Raw genomic sequence first — 20,188 nt, forward strand, 5'->3', positions numbered from 1 at the left:
GATGCAGCTGCCAGGACCAATGCTCGCCTGGGTGCGGGTGCGCGGCTCAGACCTGCAGCGACACACGGCGGCCTCCGTGCCTCCTGGCAGGTTAGTGAACGCAGATGGTTTCAGCGCTCATCACTGAACTCCCAGGAAAAGCTGCTAACGGAAAGTGTCGCCGAGGACCTTTAGCCCCTTCAAGTACGCAAATTTAGTAAGAAAATCTAACAGGAAAACTGGGCTGTCAGTGGACTTGGAGGTCCAAACGCCACCCCTTCTGCGACTGCAGGCGCTCCCCTGTCGAGGCACCTGTGGGGACCGTTTGTTCTGGGGTGTTCTGGGGTGCAGCCGCTCCACGGAGGCTCTGCGTTTGACACGAGTCCGCATCTCAATGGAAGTGTGGGGTTTTGTATCTTAAGCTCCGTGGACGTCAAGGGCCACCCTCCCAAGTTAAGTACCCTTTCCCCCCTCAGCTTGAGGGCACGTTTTCTACGTCCTTCTCTTTTTCCACAAGGGCAGGAGCTTGGCACAGTTGGCTTTCAAGATGTGCCATGTCTGTAAGATCCACCCATGATGCTGATGCACTGACGTCAGTGAGATCAAGTGATTTAAGATAAAATGGGTATCGTGATGGGCTCTAACCAGGTCCCTGTGGTGCAACCATTTCAATTGCTGGAAGTTTCTAAGTAGCTGTCATACTTTGGTGAGTCACTCAAGACTCCCAGGGCTAAGACCACCTTCACTCAGCGTCCGTAAAACCTGTGGAATTTCATCTCCATATAATCACCCAAAGAAAGCAGCAGGAAGGCAAGCACTATTTGTTCTATGTATGTATTTATTTAACACTTATTATTAATAAATACCTACAATAACCAGGAATCATTTTATTTTTTAAAAAATTCAAATCTGTAAAATATGGCCCCAGGTGAGAAGTTACCAAAAGCAGCAGGAAAAGTCAAAAGCATTCACTCCTAAAATTCTGCTTTGCAGCTCAGCTGAGGATCAAAATCCCCAGGACCAAGGGAAACGCCAAGATGAAGACGTCCCTGCCGAAGCTCAGAGAGGAAACACGGGACAGCAGCCCAGAGAAGACACGAGGCCGACCCCCAGCCCGTACACCAAGGCGTGGGAGCACGTCCCGCTGCAGGTAGGATTTCTCACCTTGACCCCCAATTTGATTTCAAACCCCTGACTTCTTTCCCTTTTCCTAGTTTAAAAAAAAAAAGTCATTGGGACATACATTTATTGTCCCAATGACTTTGTTGTTTTAAGTCAAATCTAAAGTCAACAAATTATGTGGTTTTTCTTCTTTCATTAATGACAAAAATTTTCCAATCAAAAACTACACTAAGACAATGTGTTCCTAAACAGCAGTCCAGCTTTAATAGTAGGGCATTGAATCACCCTGCACACGAATTACAGTCACTACGATTTATCAATAGGTACTGAACTGGTTTTGTTTTGGTTTGGCAAACTCAGAATAAACGTAACTATTCGTCATCATGTAGAAAAATGAAATGAAATGAACCTAAAGTATCTACCTAGGTGTCGAGTCGATTCATACTGCCAAAGTAAAACTAAAACCTACAGAGTTTTAAAAATTCTTAGTGCAAGAAACATAACCAATTAATACAGATCAATACTAATTAATATGGAAAATTTTCCTATACAGAGGTAGAGTCCAGTGCACAAGGCTAAAACAATATTCAGTAAGTCTAAACAAGAATGAATCAGGTTTTATGGAATCCACTTTAAATTTTGGGTATCAGACTGTATGTACATACATACAATAAATAGACTATACAATTTTTTAAAGTAGTTTAATAAACTCCACAAAATAGCAGATGCATTGAAATATTTACATAATTCAATTTTCAAATCTCTCATTCAAATAAAAGGGATAAAAATAAGATTTCTGCTATAAAGGCAGCAGAACCTCTTTCCTGAAATGGATCAGTAAAATAGGAATTTACACGAGAGGAACTAATTTATGGTTAAGAGGTATTCATATTCAGCTAAGAAAATATGTCCCTTTTTAAGCTATATAGATTAGGGAATATAAAATGATATTTTCTACATTTTTAGATTTGTATTTAAAGTTCTAAATTCAACTCTTGAAGGGAGAAGCTGATTTTGGTACCCATACAGAGTGTATCGGCACAATTACAATAGAAAGATAATTAACTTTTGATATTCTGCTTGTTTGCTTCAGAAAGTTTAGGCCAGAAAGAACATGGTGACATTTCTGGCCCAAACACTCGTGTTTCTATATGACACAAATTTCACTGAAACCTGACTAACACTTTTGGCCTGATGCTCTTAGGATTTTTGACGTTCTGAGTCCCTTCCATTTCCCCAAGCGTGTTTCATCAAGAGCAGGCAAGTCTGGGGACTGGGTGTATGACTTTAGGGTACTCAAGACCTATTTACTATAAGATTCCAGAATGTTCCAAGCTCACATGGGAGGAAGGTGAAACACAGATCATTTGGTGCCGTTTACTTCACAGAGATTTGAAAAAGGAAAACACTCAGAAACCCGTCACTGTTACCTTTACCTAAAATGCAAAAACCCAAAGCATTGTATATGTGCAAGTGACTCAGATTCTTAAGACTTTGATATTCTATCATTAACCCTTTTATTTTATTTGATGTAAAAGGTTCTTATCTAGCCCATAAGGAAATCAGGAAGAGTCAGAATGAAAAAGTATGGTCATAACTAATGAAGCAGAAACCTTCACAGTTTGAATTTTTTAGAACTTCTCTAAGCACCCACAATGAAAATGCAAGTTGAATTTTTTTTATTCAATCATTCTGTGAAAAATACCTCAGTTAACATTTTTCCCTTGAATGTTCTTCCCACAAGTATACCCACCCACCTTTTTTTGTAATTTTAGATTTTTAAAAAATTTTATACAAATAGACTAACTTTGATTTAAAGTAAACATATAAAAATTGAGAATATTGCTTGCAACAATGGACATCGGAAGGAGAGGAATGAATTAGGCAGGGAGTACAAAGAAATGGCTCCTACTCAAACACCCAGCGCTCTGGAAAAATTCCCAACCTGGGGATACCCTTTGCCACACACATTGGTTCCTTCAGCCCACAAAGTCTGAGTTTGTAACTGTAACTTCAGCTCACAGAAAGGGGAAAAAAAACAAAACAAAAAAACCCAGAACAGCAAGAAAACCGGAAGGCACAAGCACCGATGTAATCTAGAATTTTCTTGGGGTGACGAGTAAGGGGGAAAGGGATACTTTTGGTTCAGCACAACAGTCAAGTGAATCCTGCCAGTGTTGAAGAAAAACTCTAAAATAAAGGTGCACAGAGACCTAACGGGCACACCCCACTGGTGAGGAAGAAAGCTCAGGAGATAGCTCGCAAAATGGCGCAGAGAGAAACAACCGGTACTATTTATTTGGATGTCTGTGCCGTGGTGGGTACAAACTATGTTCTCTGCTCTGTGGGACCAAAACAGGATAAAAACAAACCACCAAAAATCCCCCAGCTCCCAAAAAAGCAGCGAGAAGGAATGCAAGAAGTCTCACAGAACACACTGACCCAGGTGGGAAGGCAGCACTGTCTTTAATGCACGTCCAACTCTGTCATCTACGCTGTGTCCGTCGCGCTCTACTGACCGGGTGGGGGACTTCGGGAGTGGCTGGGTTACCATTCTCCCAGCCTGGCCACCACTCCCCTTCCCGCTACTCCTCCTCCAGGATCAGAGTCCGTTTCCTCCACGAGGGGGGCGCTGTGACCGACGGCGGGAAACGGGGTTTCCAGAATACTGACTTGCTTCCCTCGCAGCCGGCGGTCATCGAGGCAGCCCGACGGAGCTATGAGTTTAAAAAGAAAAGGAAAGGAAAAAAAACAAACCCACCCCAAGTCTGTCTTTTCTCAAACTAAAGGAGAAACCGCAGGGTTGTGGCCTCCAGCGGGGCTTCGGCGTTAGGAGATGATGGCCGGGGACCACCGGGGCAGGGTCAGGTTGTCAGCACTGGCCGAGCGCTTCCTCGTCACTCTCCTCAGGTCCTTGTACTTGTCCTCGCAGAGGCGAGAGATGGCCTGAGGGGCGAGAGAGACAACCCGGGTGAGGGCCAGACGTGGGAGCAAGTGCTGCCTACACCGACCCCCTCTGGGCCCAGCACCGCTCCAGGCACTGAAGACCCTCGAGTTCCTGCCCCTCTGGAGCGCTGGCCACCAGGGGCCAAGAAGGAAGTGTAGACACAGTCCCTGTTTCCCAAGTGCTAACAGTCCAATGAGAAAAGAATCTCAGACTGTGAAATAATTAACCGTAGGACAGTGTAGCCTGGGGGTCAGGCAGACTTGGGGTCCACGCTAGCGCTCCATAGGTGCTGTGACCCATGTACATGCCCTGGCGTCCTCGTGTGCACGAGGGTCACTGAGCTGAGCGGCTGTCATTGTGCTGTTAACCAGAGGCTCAGAGCCGGAAACGGCCGAGGGCTCAGGTCACCTCTAGATGATGGCCAAAGAAGGGACCAAGAAAACGGGAGAAGGCAATGTAATTGACATTCCGGTGATGAGGACAGGGTGGCGAGGGCCTCTTTCCCATCATTGGCTAAGTTTCCTTCTTGAGATTAACATATTACTTTTTAAAAATCTTGTTTAGGGTTTTTGCTTTCTGAAGCCTGCAACCCATAACTCTCTTCCCTTACCTCTGGCCCACCGCAGGGTCAGGCCACCACGCTGCCCATCCTGCCCTGCACCAAGGGGCCAACACCCACCTGGCCGAAGGCTCTATGGGACAAGACCAAGACGGCCCCAGGGACAGGGGTCCAGGGTGCAAGGGACCTGCCTCGGGCTCACACGCTGGAGCAGGGGTCATCCTGCTTAGCTCCCACCCAGCCCTCCTCCTGCCAAGAAGTCACCCAGGGGAAGAGCTCGTGGGAAGAGGCAGCTGCATACAAGCCTGCGGCAATGACACACAAAAGTCACACAGCTTAACAACAAAGGCCTGAAACCCTGGCTAAGACCATGGGGTAGCCCCAGCACTAAATGAGCTATGGAAAAAAATATCAAAGCAAAAATCAAATTATTTTTGGATTCCCAATTGTTAATATCATCTGGTAGCAGCTTTTTCCTAAAAAAGTGAATGCTGGGAAATATTTTGGTGGGCTTATATTTTTAAAAAGCCTTACTATAAGAATAACAGTTCTAGAAAATCTTTGATTTCAAAACAATCAATGCACATTAAGTATAAACTGAAATTCACATTAAGATGACTAAAACTGTGAAGTTCTACAAATTATAATGAACTAAACTAACTGTCCAGCTATAACTCAGGGTAGCTTGTCCTTATTCTGTAACGCAAAGCAGGAGACCACACGGTTCTGTGGTGCTCAGACAATGCAACAGCGCACCAGGAAACAACGTTGCAAGCCCTGTACCTCAAGCTTGTGCGCCCTCTCCCTGCTCAGGGGCTCCAAGGGGAAGCTCAGGTTGTTTGCTTCTGCCAGAGAACGAAGATCAAAATAATACTTGGCATAGACGCTGGAGGGAACGTTGATGTTGAACTGGAGCAATTCGAGAAACTGTCGCTCCAGCTCGTTCCTGCAAAGCAAAGACAAGAATAGCACAAGCTTAGCTGCCGCACCAGCCGCGTGGGCTGCCAAGGCAAGGTGTTGGAGACCAGGCTCCAGAAAACTGCATCCTCCAGGGAGACGAGGGATCTAATTAATTGCCTAGTTGGACACTAGAGGTGCAGCCTAGCGAGGGCCTCGCGCCAAGGTGCCCACAGGAAAAACTCGGCTTCCTCAAGGGCCCTTCCCTGGCTCCGGGGAGAACAGTGGAGGACCCTTTTAGGGGCTTTCTTAGGCAAAGGGTGGGGAGGCTGTCCGGTTCCAGCCCCATAAAAAGGGAACTGGCCAACTCTGCAGCATGGAAGCAGCAGTGCGTCCCCGAAATCACCTGCAGGGCTTGTCAAACACACCTCTGGGGCCACCCTCAGACTTGCAGTCTGCGGTGGGGCCTGAGAAGTGGCACTTCTAGTGAGTTCCCAGGTGGCAGCCAGGCTGGGCTGCTAGTCCCTGGCCCTCACTCTTGAGAACTACTCCCTCAGAAGGCAGGTCCGTGGAGCAGTGTTAGGGTCCCACCCCGCCAACCCACTTACAGCTGATGGAAAGGAACAACGGGTGGCCGGAATAAATTTTACAACTTTTACTTTGAGAGCTTCCCCCCATGTCAACTATCTTTCAAATTACGCTTATTTCCAGATTGTTACTACCTGGGGGCAGGGTGCTCTGTGATGGAATTGTTTGTTGGGTGCTGGTCCTAGGCTGGGCACTCAGCTTCAGAGCCGCCGCCTCCAGGAAGCAGCCGGTGCTGCCCCAGCCCCACTCAGGCATCTCTCCCTGCCCTGCAACTGCTGGCTCAGCCCAGTCCCTCCTGCTTGTCTCCTCGCTCCAGAACTGCGACATCTGCTTTTACACACCCGCCCCCGGCACAGCACCTGCTGGAAGGCCTCCCGCAGGAGGGAGAGCTGAACCGAGCTCGGGGAAGCATGGAGCTCGGCCTGAGGGTGGGCCCACTCCTGCCACGGGGGGACACAGTGGTCACCGTTTCCGGTGAGGGAGGCTGGGCACTGATAAGCCTGGTCCCGAGCGCAGGCCCAGCCCTCCTGGTCTGCTCCTCCAACGCCCCTGAGCGTCCCGGTTCCAACCCGGGCATGCATGTGTCCTGATGCTCCAGGCCTCAAGCCAACGTGACACCGTCCTGTCCCCAATGGTGTCCTGAGTCCTGTATCACCTGCTGCCAGTGAGTCACTTCACTGAGGTACCGGAGACTGAAGAGGACTCGGCCCCCGCCCGAGGGACGGGGCACCGAGGACGCAGGGCAGGAGCACATGAGAACTACGAAACTCTGCGACTCGCTGACGAAGGCCTGAGCGAGGTCACGTGCAGGTCTTTTAAGCGGATAAACCGCGTAACTTGCTGGTTGTTTCTACCCAGTCTAGTGAAAGAGTTAACAAGCTCCAAATGTATTTAATATATATTGTGCTGAAGTTTATATTTTTAAAGAATTTAAATTAATCTGGGATGATTTTTACTTTAAAGGAATTTTACTTATTCTTTTGAATGAGATTTAACAAGAGATCATCCTGTTAAATACTGATTTCAATAAAACAAGTGTCAAAAACACCAATAAGGCCCGAAGTGCCCCAATAACCCGGCTAGGAGGAGCAACCCAGGCGAACGTGGCACTGCCTGTGGACACATCGCCGTCTGGTGGCCAAAAGGCATCACTGCAGAGAGCATTGTCCCAATGCTAAGAAGAAAATCTTGTTTTAATATTGTAAGAGAACCAGTCTGATAATCCTGTCCCAAATGGCACACAGACACCAATGACTCCAGCTGAAAACTACACCTGTGAGTAAAGTCAAGAGAAATCTGCCTTTGCACAAGGTGGCATCTTCCCAGGGACCCTTGCAAAACAGTCACGCCTGAGTTTCTTGAATGTTTCTAGTTAAGCTTTGGGGGAAATGGGGATTTCAGAGCTGTTGTGTTTTCAAACGAAGGCAAGATTTAGAAAATAAAAATAATTTCCAAACTTTGAATTTCCAAACTGCAGCAGCACATCTTAAAGGGACAGCCTGCTACGTGATAAATTATCAGAAAGCTAACAGTGAGGCGGAGAATGGGCTTGATGGATTTACTTCCCTCATTTGGATAATTACGCGGAAACAGCTCTGGTATAAAACTCTGTAAGAAACACATTCAACTCTGTAAGCAAAAAACACATTTCAGAAATATTTGCTACATTAGATCGACTGTGAACCGAAATCCAACCGACTTGGTGCAATTTAGCACCTTGAAAATAGGACTCTAAAATGGAGCAGAGGGAGTTGTTTTCATCGTCTAATATCCTGCCTGCTTTTCTAGAAAACTGGGCTCACTTCAAAACCCAGGCGCCGATCCAGCAAGTCCCTGCCTGGTATGCACCCGGAGAACTGAAAGCGAGTCCTGAAGCGACGTCTGCACAGCCACGTCCACAGCAGCGTTATTCACACTAGCTCGGCGCGGAAGCCACCCATGCGTCCACGGATGAATGGATAAACAAAATGGATACATACACCGAAATATTAAAAAGCCTTAAAAAGGAAGGAAATTATGAAATGCTGCAACATGGATGAACCTTGAGGACATGTGAAATAAGCCAGTCACAAAAAAACAAATGCCGCATGCTTCTACTTGGGTAAGCTGTCAAATTCACAGAGACACAAAGTAGAACGGTGGCTGCCAGGGGAGGGGAATGGGGGGTTAGTGTCTAGTGGGGACAGAGTTTGGGAAAATGAAAGCGTTCTGGAGATGGGAGGCGGTGATGGTTGCCCAACAGTGTGAGTGTACTAAATGCCACAGAACTGTGCACTTAAAAATGGTTAAGATGGTAAAATTTATACTATGTATATTTTAATCACAATTCTTAAAAAAAAAAAAAAAAACCAGACCCTAGGCATCTGTGGAGAGACCGAGGTCCTCAGTCCGTGTCTGTGTCTGCCATGCCACACTCAGACAAGTCACCTGGCTCCTCCGTCTTTGGGATTCCTCTGTCTACATATGAAAATGACCCTTACAGGATTATTGCGAAACAAAACCAAAGAAAGACAAACCCCAAAGTGCAATTTTTTTTTTTTTTTTTACAGCATTTTTGCCTGCAGAACTCTGCACAATTAAATTTCCACATCCCTTTCCCGTCTACACCAATTGTCATTTGTTGTCCAAAGCTGAACCTGTGAGGGGTGACCACTAGTTGGTGTTATAACAAAACTTGCAATTTCTCCTACTTATATATGAACATGCTCTCTCAACTCTTACGTTAAAGAACTGATGCCAACCTCTGTTTCATTCTATCAGTAATAGTCATCCACAAAAACATCTCATTAAGAGACATTTCCCATAAGGTTGTACTATTTATATTGAAATTTGTTTACATTGTTTTGATCAATTGTGTACTAACGATAACTCAGACCTAAAAATGTTTTTAATAAGTCAGAACACTGTAGTCCAGAAGATAACACCGCAGTTCTAACCTGCATGTACGTTTTTGTTACACAGAATTCGAGGAAAAAAATAATGTAGGAAGAAGCTGGAAATTATGAGTTCAAAGAGAAAAAGGAACAATATAAAATTTCCACCTCTAAGAAGATGGATGATTGTGGGTATCATACTACTATGGTATTCAGTCTCCAAAGCAAACTTTTAATTTTAAAATACTATGATATAAAATATACTACAAATAATGTCCTTTGCAAATCTTAAATGTCAACTTAAAAATGGAGGATATAAAATTTTCCACATTTCTTCTAGGGATGGACATGCCAAAACACGTAAACATCTCTGCTGTTGTGGCCACCTGGCGCACACCTCCAAACAGATACGTAAACATAACTGAGCACCTTTGTACAGCCAGGGACTGTAAACATGGATTCAAAAGCATCCTTTTTGGCTAATATCCCCTCCCAGAAAGTATCCTCCTGCTTCCTTCTCCCTTTTGGCAGGGGGAAGACTTGTATGTTTTTTCCCAAATTTCCATATATGCAATTGTTGGATCAACTTTTCTTAGGAGAATATACATAGTATGTTAACATATGTATCAGCACGGAGTGAACAGGACTTTATAAATGGATCACAGTGGCTCTCAAGACAAATGATGGAATGAATATGCAAGATGTAACAATACAAGGACTCAGCCTGGCCGAGTTACACTTGGCCTGACTCAGGGCCTTCATTCTCCAGAGCTCTGTGGGGACAGGGGAGGAGCACAAGTCACCCCTGACACGTGCCCCCCTGAGGGTGTGCTCTCAGCCTGGCAGGTGGCAGTGGAACAGGGCATTATTTGGAGTTTCCCCAGGGAAACTATTTACAATTGGACCTTTTAGGAACACAAGGTCTTCCTATATGCCTTCCTCTTCCCAGCTGCAAGCAATTGGGGCAGGCTGGTCGTCAATAGCTATCAAGAAAGGGACAAAAACCAGGCTAAAAAAATGACCAATTTCCTTTGGACAAACTATGGAACAGAATTCTTCATGAATACTATTACTACCCTCTCCACAGTGCTGGTTCTTTCAAAATATTAATGAATAAAGCAACTATTACTATTTTGCACTTGGAAAACCCAATTTCATTAATATATATTTAATATTCACAGTGTTGCTGCCTACAGAAAGAACAAATGTTAAGAATATCATTATCAAAACAATTCTTCATATTAAGATTAATTTCAGCTGAACGAACTATGGCCAAATTTCCTAACTTCTCTGTGTAAAAAGGGACTTGACTTGCAAAAATGGTTATATTTTGTATTGAATATTTGAAACAATTTTAGCTACAATTGCTTAAAAAAGAAAAAACAAATTCTATCTTTGCTACTTACTAGCTAAGTGACCAAGGCGTCTTACTTAACTTCTCAGTGCCTGTTTCCATCTGTAAAATGGGAATAACAATAGCACTACTTCATGAGTAAATGTGAGATATAAACAGAAGTTGTTCCTTTTGAGCTAGGCAGTGTTCAATAACTGACAGCTGCTGTTATTCTTGCTATCATAAATATTCTTGGTAATTATTTAGTTTTTTCTAACTTGGAATTTAAACTACCAATGAATAAAACCCAAGAACCTGGAATTCCAAATTACCTGTTATTTTTACCCTCCCATTTTAAGGAGAGAAGGACAAATTAAAAAATGAGTATTTCAGACACTTAGTTAAAACACCTTCACCAGTGGCCTGGGGACCAGCACACTTCATTTTCCACTGTTTTCCCATCTGACCACTGCACAAGGAACGTCACTGGGATTAACAGAGCTAAACCTTTCTTAATCAACTGGGAATAAATTTCCCCATTTGCTTATTAAACATTTTGTTGGAACACTGTGTAACCTCTTTGTCCTCAGCGTTCAAATCTGGTACCTGGACACTGCTAACTACTGACAGATACCTTGTACAGGGTTCATCCAAGTTTTCCATAAACTGAAACTGAAAGGATTTTCCATAGATCCTGAGGTTACATGGAAATTCAGTGTTGCTGGCCTTTTTGCAAGTTATACCTGGTGGATTAAGGATCAGAGCAAAAAACGGCATCTCCTTCCCACCTTTAATACTCGTCACCCTTTTATCTGCTCCCTTTTGTTTCCATGCTTCTGTGGTATCTGTTACTTGCCTTCATATCTCATTTCTTTTTGGAAATAGCCGGGATATAAATTTTAAAAGTATTTAGGATCTAACTAAGTCTGACTTTATCAGGTATTTTCTTTTGACTTTAAGCAGACACGAGTACTCGTGGCAGGGCCCCTGTGCGCTCTCAGAGCCTGGTACCACCACCCACACCGAGTCACGGGTCATGTGTCACCTAATTTACACAAACAGGAAGGGGCAGCCAGGAAGTCATTCCCACAACATGCAGTTCAGTGTCAAATGACATCAGGGAGCTGATTAAAGAATAACCCCCAGTAAGGAAAATAGGCCAGAATTTGTCACACCTTAGGCCCAAATGTTGACCTCCTTTATGATCTAAATGGCAACTATTTTAACAGCCGTTTTCACCTTCAAGTATGATCAAAAACTTATGTTTTTCTTACTTCATATAGACACAGGCAGGCTCTGCACCCCAAGAGCACGGAAACAAGGATGCCTCAAGGGGCCCCACAAAGATGGTCCGCCCCGCAAGTCAGTGACCAGAGGCAACGCAGGCCCGGGCTGGTGAGGATCCGGAGCCGACGTGCCCACGTGCCTGCGGCCCGGGATGCGCCCCCACCACCCCAGTGGTAGTCACAGGCATGTGAAGATCCTACACACCCAGGACGACTGGGTGCAGGGACATGGATGGGGATTGGGACACGGTCTGTCAAGGAGATATGCCAAACAAAAAATACGAGAAAAATTTTAGCAAGAACAATGTCAGAAGTGACTATAAGCCATAAAGACCATGAGTAGTTCAGTCTCAAATCTGCTACAACTCCTCCTTCCTAAGAGGCTCTGAACCCATCTCCTGCATTTCCAGAGCCCCCAGATCCCAGATAACAGTTTGCAGATCTCCTTCCTGTAATCCTCACCTAAATGTGAAGACTGACCTGAGAAACCCCGACACTGCCCTGATAGCTATAGGGTGGGGACAGGGACAGCACCCAGCAACCCCCTGATTTATGCTACTTCCCTGAGCTGAGGGAGAACACGCAGCCCTGATGATGACGACACATGAGTGCCCCAGGGACACAGGCTGACTTTTAAGAAGTGAACTTGTAAAACATGACAAAGCGAAAATTTTCTCCCTGAAACTAAACAGAGACAGGTAACATTTCAGCTCTTCCGTTTTTCGCGTAGGCCTGCTGCCCACGGCGCACTGTGCGGCACCGCCTCGCAGTTATCAGTCTGCAGTGAGACATGGAGCCCGAATGCCAACCCTCCCAGGGTGGTGTCAGCACCAGCCCACGCCTTTCTGATCAACGTCAAGGGATGCCTGCCTGTTAGCATTTTCAGTAAACCAGTGTCGCAAAACCACAAAGCGTTACCAGTTCACAACCCACAGGAAGAGAAACACAGGCTTTTGCACACAGCATTTCGCAACCGTGCCCCTGCCGTGCCAGCTCACGATGGACGCTCAGTCAAGTTCATCCATTCTGTACCACACAGGCCATTCAACAAGGGCCGTGGCTTCCTTCCCAACAGTTCCTCCCCCCCGCCGCCCCATACTGGGCGACAACCCCACTCACATGTCCTCCACTGTGATGTCCTTCAGGATCTGGCAGTAATCCACGTTCCACACGGCCTGGTCGTCCCACACCTTGGAGGCCAGCAGGATCGCCCCTAACACGATGCGCTTCCAGTTGGCCGGACAGATGTCTATCTCTGCATACGTTAACAGTCTTTCAAGGTATACCTGGGCAGACAGGACAACGCCAGAGCTAAATGACTTGTTTTCTCTGACACGCTAGCATACTTACGGAAATGCTAACCTTGCTTAATTCCATTTCACCAGCCTTTAAACAGGAATTTATTACCTGGCCGTATTTATTTTTAAAAGGCCAAACAGCTCAAGTCTGATGAGAAATGGGCTAAAGCTCACCCTCCATCATGCAGTGTGGACGTGGCTGGGTCTTAGACTCTGGGCAGGAACAAATTCCAGGAGCCACAGGCCAATTTCTCACTCTGGCAACTATGACATTAATACACATTTGACAAATATTCCAACAAAGAGAACAAACAGTGTGAAGGCAATAAGCCTAACTTGTGTGTGTGTCGGTGGGCTTTTTTTTTTAAATTAAGCTTTGTATTTTGAGATGTTGATAACTACAGATTTACATGCAGTTGTTGATAAACCTATTTTTTATTATTGTGGTAAAACATACACAACATGAAATTGACCATGTAGCCATTTCTAAGTGTACACCTCAGTGGCATTATGTAAATTCACACTATTACACAACCACCACCACCACCCGTGTCCAGAACTTGTTCATCTTTCCAGACTGAAGAAGTTCAAATAGTTAGAATGAAATCAATTCAACTGAACTTGGAAAATAAAATCCAAATGACATAGGATTTCTAAATTGACAGAATTTAGTTTGAAGACAGACATCAGAAATATTCACAAAGCCCATGGCTTAAGTTGGGTCATAGGTAAGACTGCCTTTTATAGTTTCTGGTCATAAAAATCTGTTTATTGGTATTTACTTTTTGAGACAGAGCTTTCACTTTGGTGCCTGGGCTACAGTGCTGTGGCATCAGCCTAGCTCACAGCAACCTCAAACACCTGGGCTCAAGGAATCCTCCTGCCTCAGCCTCCCAAGTAGCTGGGACTACAGGCATGCACCACCATGCCCAGTTAATTTTTTCTATTTTTAGTAGAGACGGGGTCTTGATCTTGTTCAGGCTGGTCCTGAACTCCTGACCTCAAGCAATCTTCCTGCCTCGGCCTCCCAGAGTGCTAGGTGTTATTATTTTTATAATTTTTATCAAGTATTTGCAAAGTGAAACTACTACCTCAGAAAGAAAATTAAACAGACATCATCCATACTTTAAGAACTTGCTTCCTAGAACAGATGAAATCTATTAATATATAGTATTATAATTATTCATTGTCTATAATGCCTATAAAGTCTTAAATATTACAAAATACCCCAAAAAAGGCTCAAGTGGAAGGGAAAATGTTAAATACACAAATACAGATTATTTTCAGTTAAATAATACCAAAGCTCCTAAAAGTGGTGGGAAAGGTTAAACAAAAAAGGGAAGCCTCCACACCTGTTACCTCATTAGGGAGCTTTAGGGGGGAGGCTGATCTTTAGAAAGTTCTTCAGACAGAGGGTAATTAACATTGACTCGCAGAGGACTTTTAAAACTGCAGTCCCCAGCCCCCAGGCCACCCACTTGTCCATGGCATGTTAGGAACCAGGCCACACAGCAGGAGGTGAGCAGCAGGCAAGTGAAGCTTCATCTGTATTTACAGCCGCTCCCCATCACTGGCATCACCACCTGAGATGTCAGTTTCAGAGTCTGTAACTTGCAAACAGAAGCCAGCCATGCACCAACTCAATCCAACCCCAATAACCTTAACAATTTTTGGAGATTTTAGTTTTTTTATGGCATTTGTTACATTAAATTTGAACAGAAAAAGTAGCTAATGTTTTAGCCCACAATTTTTCTTTGTGGGAAAATCCTAATTCTTCAGAGGAAGATCCAGGTGAGGCCAGGTGGAATCCCGGCTGGGCATTGACCTCGGGCCCCCAGACTGCACATTTCACAAAGGCTGATGACCAACTCTTCTCGCTCCCCACCAAAGAGAATCAGAAAATGTACAATAAAACTGCATTGAGGGCAGAAAGCTTAGACTGACCCTAACTAAGCCTCCAGATCTTTAAGCCAACAGAAAAAGGCAGCTGTGAAGCAATCTTCACTTGGATCCTGAAGGCTCTGCTCCCTCATACACAGGAGCTGCAACCTCTCCAAGCTCTCCATGGAAACAGATTCTCACTGGCTTCGTGCAAAAGGTGACAAAATTTTCTTCTGACTCAAATTACCTTAGCTGATAGATGTTAATACACCCGATAATATTTAATATTTGGGGGAAAAACTAACAATCATCTATCAGGCGTGATGCTCCATTAGCGCTAACTGAAGGAATCAGACATGACAACACACCCCGTAACTTAGGGAAAGCAGTTATTATGCTGGGAGATAAGGCATTCATAATAAGCTCTACTTAATAGCATGTAATTTAGCAGAACTTGCCAATAAAGCTATATTCAAGGGTCAGCTGCAATTTCTTTAGTAAACTCCCACTTAGGTATTTTAATTCTCTGCCAAGTAAAATAATACACAATTGATTTTTCTGAACAGAATCCCTAGACCATTGCTAATTTGTCACTCTTGCTCAATTAAATTTTCAGATTTAAATGCATGAGGACTCTCCTAAGAAGTCTCTAGAAAATATAGGCTAATGAGCAATTACAGAGCCACAAAGAGTGTTCAGCTGATTGCACGTAACTGTTCCAATGCATTTGAAGCGGATAAAACCCAAACTCATGGAATCAAGGATATATGTAAAGAAAATCCCAATGATGCTAAGATTATTCCAACCTGACTTTAAAGAGTAATGCTGGGTCGGTTAATTGTCTGAATCCATACAAGCTATGGTTTTAATCCTGCTGTCTTAGAGCTGTTTGGTTTACACCATCAGAGCATGTTCCAGGGCTGAGGGCAAGACTATAAGGTCAAGACTTTGTGAGAAGAGTTGGTGGCTTCATTCCATTCTCAATTACACCCTAATTCCAGACAGCCATCTCATACACGTACTGTTTGGGGGGAATGGGATAGCTACCCAAAATCCCAGGATTAAATGATGCTTCATGAATTGCCACTTTTGTGGCAAAAATTATTTTAAAGGAATAATTATAAATTTCTGTTTATAAAATTTCTGTAACTTTCACATTTGGACTCTTTTAGTACCTAATGCTGTAAGATTTTCCAATAGCCTGAAGTATGTATATATTTATGTTATGAATATAAGTTACTAAATTAACACCAAGTATAATCTTCAACCTGACCTTTTTTACTGGTGTCTCTAGAGAGATCCTCGAAAAAAATACATGCATGATTCTGTCAATATCCTGTTGATAGGGTTGTATCGTGTCCTCTAGAAATTCGTATATTGAGGTCCTAACCCCAGGAGCTCAGAATGTGACTTTACTTGGAGACAGGGTCTTTACCGAGGTAATCAAGTTAAAATGAGATCATCAGGGTGGGCCCTAATCCAGTATGATTGGGGCCTTTATATAAAGGGGAAACTTGGAGACACATGAATTTGGGGCAAACACCCACGTGAGCATGAAGATGCGCATCTACGAGCCAAGCAGAGAGGTCTGAGCACGTCCTTCCCTTGCAGCCCCGCTTAGAGGGAACCAACCCTGCCAGCACCTTTATTTGGGGCTCCTGGCCTCCAGAACTGTGAGATGATAAATTTTTGGTGTTTAAGCCATTCTGTGCTACTTTGTTAAAGCGGCCCTAGGAAACTGATACACCTGTCTAAAAACCTGGATGGCTCCCTACTGCCTAAAGCAGAACCAGCAGTCCACAGGCCGGAGGTAGCACGTAGACAGGTTTCATTTGGCTTGGAGATTCTTTTCAAAAATCTGAGCTAACATTAAACAATTGGGAGCTTTCAAAAGTGACTCTGGGTTTCCAGCTTCTCTTTGAACACGGAAGACCCCAGTCCCACATTTCTACATGGCAAGGGCTGGCCACGAAGTAAATTTCAAACGTTACTGAATGCGCATCAACACACCCTCACGAAGACTCTGCCCTACGAGAGTAGGCCTCTGCAGCCCAGGAACGATCCCAATCACCCACCTAAAAACATTATGCAGGAGGGAAAGAACAGAACGGCGCAGTGTGCAGAAAAGAGTGAGCGCAGCAGGTCTGAGGCTGCCGCCCTAGACAGGCTGCTCCCAAGGCTGCCTCTCAGCCGGCACCTGGGACCTTCCACTTCAGGAGGGTTCCCACCACTCCCAGAACGAACAAGGGTGGCTCTTTGTGCCGACACTGTTTACACAAACAAGGTGGTGTAAGCTGAACCTACTTTCCTTCTGGGAGTCTGGAAGCTTGGTATGTGCTAAGCACAGGATGTCTCTGTGACCAACTTGCAATACACACCTTGGGGGCTGCTGGTGGACAACAGTTTACAAGTACAGCCATATGTCGCTTAACAGGGATACATTCTAAGAAATATGTCGATAGGCGATTTTGTCGTTGTGTGAACATCCTAGACTCTAGAGTGTATTTACACAAACCTAGACAGTGTATATAGCCTACCCCACACCTAGGCTACACTTCTCTATTATGACACAAGAAACTATAATCATTCCAAATCATAATGATTACTTGACTGTTTTACCCTTTAGGCTGCAAGTTCAATGAGAAGAAATGAATACATGGATGAACAGATGAATGAATGAGCAAACAGGTTTACTAAGAGCACAAATCTCTTAGTGTGGCAGAAATACAGAGTCCTTAGGTCGCCCATAGAATTTTTATTAGACAATCATCTCTTCTCAGAAACGACACGGAATGGTGTTCTGCTCACCAGGATAGCTCATGCACAGGCAAAGCTTAATTTCTTATCTGAGTTACACACAATGTAAAAGATGACAATGGGTTCCATTGTTAAATCTATTTCCCAAATGAGATTTGACCTAGATCGTCCATAAAGTTCTAAGAATCTAAGAATAGATTTTAATTTTTTCCTCTTGAGTCTTAAAATGCAGATTACCTCCACGTAGTCTCTGAATATCTTACAGACACATTTACACAAAAATCACAGAACAGAAGCTAGCAATACATATACTCCTTCCTAGACAGGTATTCATACAGGATGTAAGTATTCATCGTATCTTGTTAGTGTTATTAAAATCTTTGTAGGGAATCAACAGGAAGCCTGGATGGTAAGAGGGGGTGACCCTGGCCTTTCTTACTCCCCTTTAGCCTAACTGTTGTACTTACCTATATTTAGCATCTCAGCATTTATTGGTTTTGAATGTGATTTCACAAATGACTTTAGGTGGGGACAGTGGAACATATTTTACATCCTCTTTTGGGATATCCATATTCTGTTCTCCCGGAAAAAAAGACAACAGTGAAGCCACACCATAGTTTCCACAGGTCACCTGGAGAGCATCCTTGCTCACACCCCCCTGCACTGAACCACAGGAGCAGACCCAGGGCCACCCAGCGTGGAGGTGAGAGTGGAAGTGGCCCTTCTGCAGGTAACTCACCAGGGTGACAATGGCACATTCAGCCGTGAGCTGAGCAGCACTGAACAACGTCCGAACAAACCGGTAAATCTGCTTCTGTTCTGGGTTGTGTTTGTCATAATCTGGTGGCACTTCGGATTTCTACGAAAGGAAATATTTTCAGATGACTAGTTACCTGACAGGCGCCAAAGAGAAATAATTAAATTATCTCATAAAACACAAGGAGGAGATTACCGAAAGAGGATGAAGGTTTTCATCAAAAATATCTAAGAGCATCCTTCCATCTGGGTCCCTGGTGGGGAAAATCATAGAAAATGGAGTTTACTCTCTGTAAGAATGAGCATCGCTTAAATAAAACAAAAATATATTTTGATTCAATTGTATTTCAAGAAACACAAGTCAGTGCTAAATATATGAGATGCTGTTGTTGGTTATTCACAAATGATGATTTGTCCTTCTTGGGTACAATATTTAATCATTTTTGTTTGATTAGTCCATGGAAATGAAGGTTATAAACCATGTTTAGTTGAAGTAAGTAAAAAAAAACCTCGATTCCATTCTCTGAGTTTTCACATGAACCAAATCTAAGCAAATTACTTAAATTTCTTTTAACATCTTATTTCTGAGCAAAGGTTGACAGACTGACTTAAACCATCACCTCCATAACATGCGTGGTTGACAGGAAAGAAGTGTGAGGGTAAGAATCGACATTCATGGTGTCCCAGAGATCAGGTGGAAATGGTTACAACATGCAACTTGACTATTTCATTAAGAGTTTCACAATTTTATACCAAAAAACAAGAGGCAACAAGTAGAAAAGATTAACTCAATAATCTGTAGAAGACCGGCTGGCTGTTACCAGGCTGGTACGTGCATAGAACCACGCGACATGGTGACCTTCCCTGAGAACACGGTGGCTCTGGCTGCCGGGACCACCCGCACCAGTGACAGCTCTACTTTCAACTGTTTTATGTAAAATGAGTTTTACCTAAAATTTTTTCTTTAAAAACTAAATGTGGAAACCACTGCTTTTGGGTAACCACATATAATTTCCATGGTTAGGGCTTCAGAACATCTGAATGCTATAGACCTGTCCCCGTCACACCCTCATCACGGTAAACACTACAATTTCTGCTTTGTAAATTTACTGTCTGCATACAAACAAAAGAGAAAGAAAGAGCTTACCAAAACAGCTCAATTTTCATTCCTACATTTGCACAACAAGAATTGTTTTAAAGCGCTGGGTGTCACACCTGTGCTCACTTACACTTGCCTCCACAAACACAGCAAATGCACAGATAAACCCAAGTGAAAGAACGGTTTGCCCTGATGGCACAGTCTGAGTGCGTAGGGACAGCTCCTTCTGGGTGCCCCTGGGTATACTTGCTTTGATCGTGACCCCGGCTATGAAGAATCAGCTGGTCCCCCACCTCATTTACAGCCCCTGCAAGGCACTCAGGACGCTGCATGGGACACAGAGGCTGGCCCGGCACCCCATTTCCTCAGGCAGCTGAGGCCTGTTCAGTTTTCCTGGGAAATGAGAGCCCCTGAAAAGCCACCCAGCACTCTAGAGAAACGTTCACCAGAAGCAATTTTAAAAATGAGAACAGAGGCTAAAAATATAAATGAGGATTAAGAACTTGGGCTAAAATGATGCTGGGAAAAGGATGCTGGAGAATCCTCTAGGAAGTAGACTGCTTCCTTACTTCCACCGAAAGCTGTGTCCCAGGTGGGCAGCACCACATCCACCCAGCACGGTCTATCACCAGCTCCAAAGGTCTGCGACAGTCATGCCTCCTCCTCCCTACAGACCCTCAGGCTACAATCTGTAGATTAATCATGCTTGTTTACAAATGCTCCAGTTTTTCAGTTGGATTCTCCACTTCCGCTCATTCACTTTCGGCCTAATTTATCACCTTAATCTAGGAGAGCAATAGGATTAAAGGTGTA

At 44.2% G+C, this 20,188-nt stretch overlaps 1 protein-coding gene across 1 annotated transcript in view; it reads right to left on the reverse strand.

Annotated features, from left to right (window-relative positions):
- Positions 1-1,787: 1,787 nt before the first annotated feature.
- Positions 1,788-20,188, reverse strand: part of CCNY (cyclin Y) — a 39,061-nt gene continuing 20,660 nt past the window's right edge. Inside the window, exons 4-8 of the mRNA XM_012660961.1 lie at positions 18,473-18,530; positions 18,260-18,379; positions 12,704-12,870; positions 5,391-5,553; positions 1,788-4,047 (exon numbers count right to left, since the gene is read on the reverse strand). Of these exons, the coding sequence (XP_012516415.1) occupies positions 3,931-4,047; positions 5,391-5,553; positions 12,704-12,870; positions 18,260-18,379; positions 18,473-18,514 (609 nt within the window). The 5' untranslated portion in view covers positions 18,515-18,530 and the 3' untranslated portion in view covers positions 1,788-3,930. The remainder of the gene's footprint in view (positions 4,048-5,390; positions 5,554-12,703; positions 12,871-18,259; positions 18,380-18,472; positions 18,531-20,188) is intronic.

The sequence above is a fragment of the Propithecus coquereli genome, unplaced genomic scaffold (assembly GCF_000956105.1).
Source record: "Propithecus coquereli isolate 6110/MARCELLA unplaced genomic scaffold, Pcoq_1.0 Scaffold69, whole genome shotgun sequence".
NCBI lineage: Eukaryota > Metazoa > Chordata > Mammalia > Primates > Indriidae > Propithecus > Propithecus coquereli.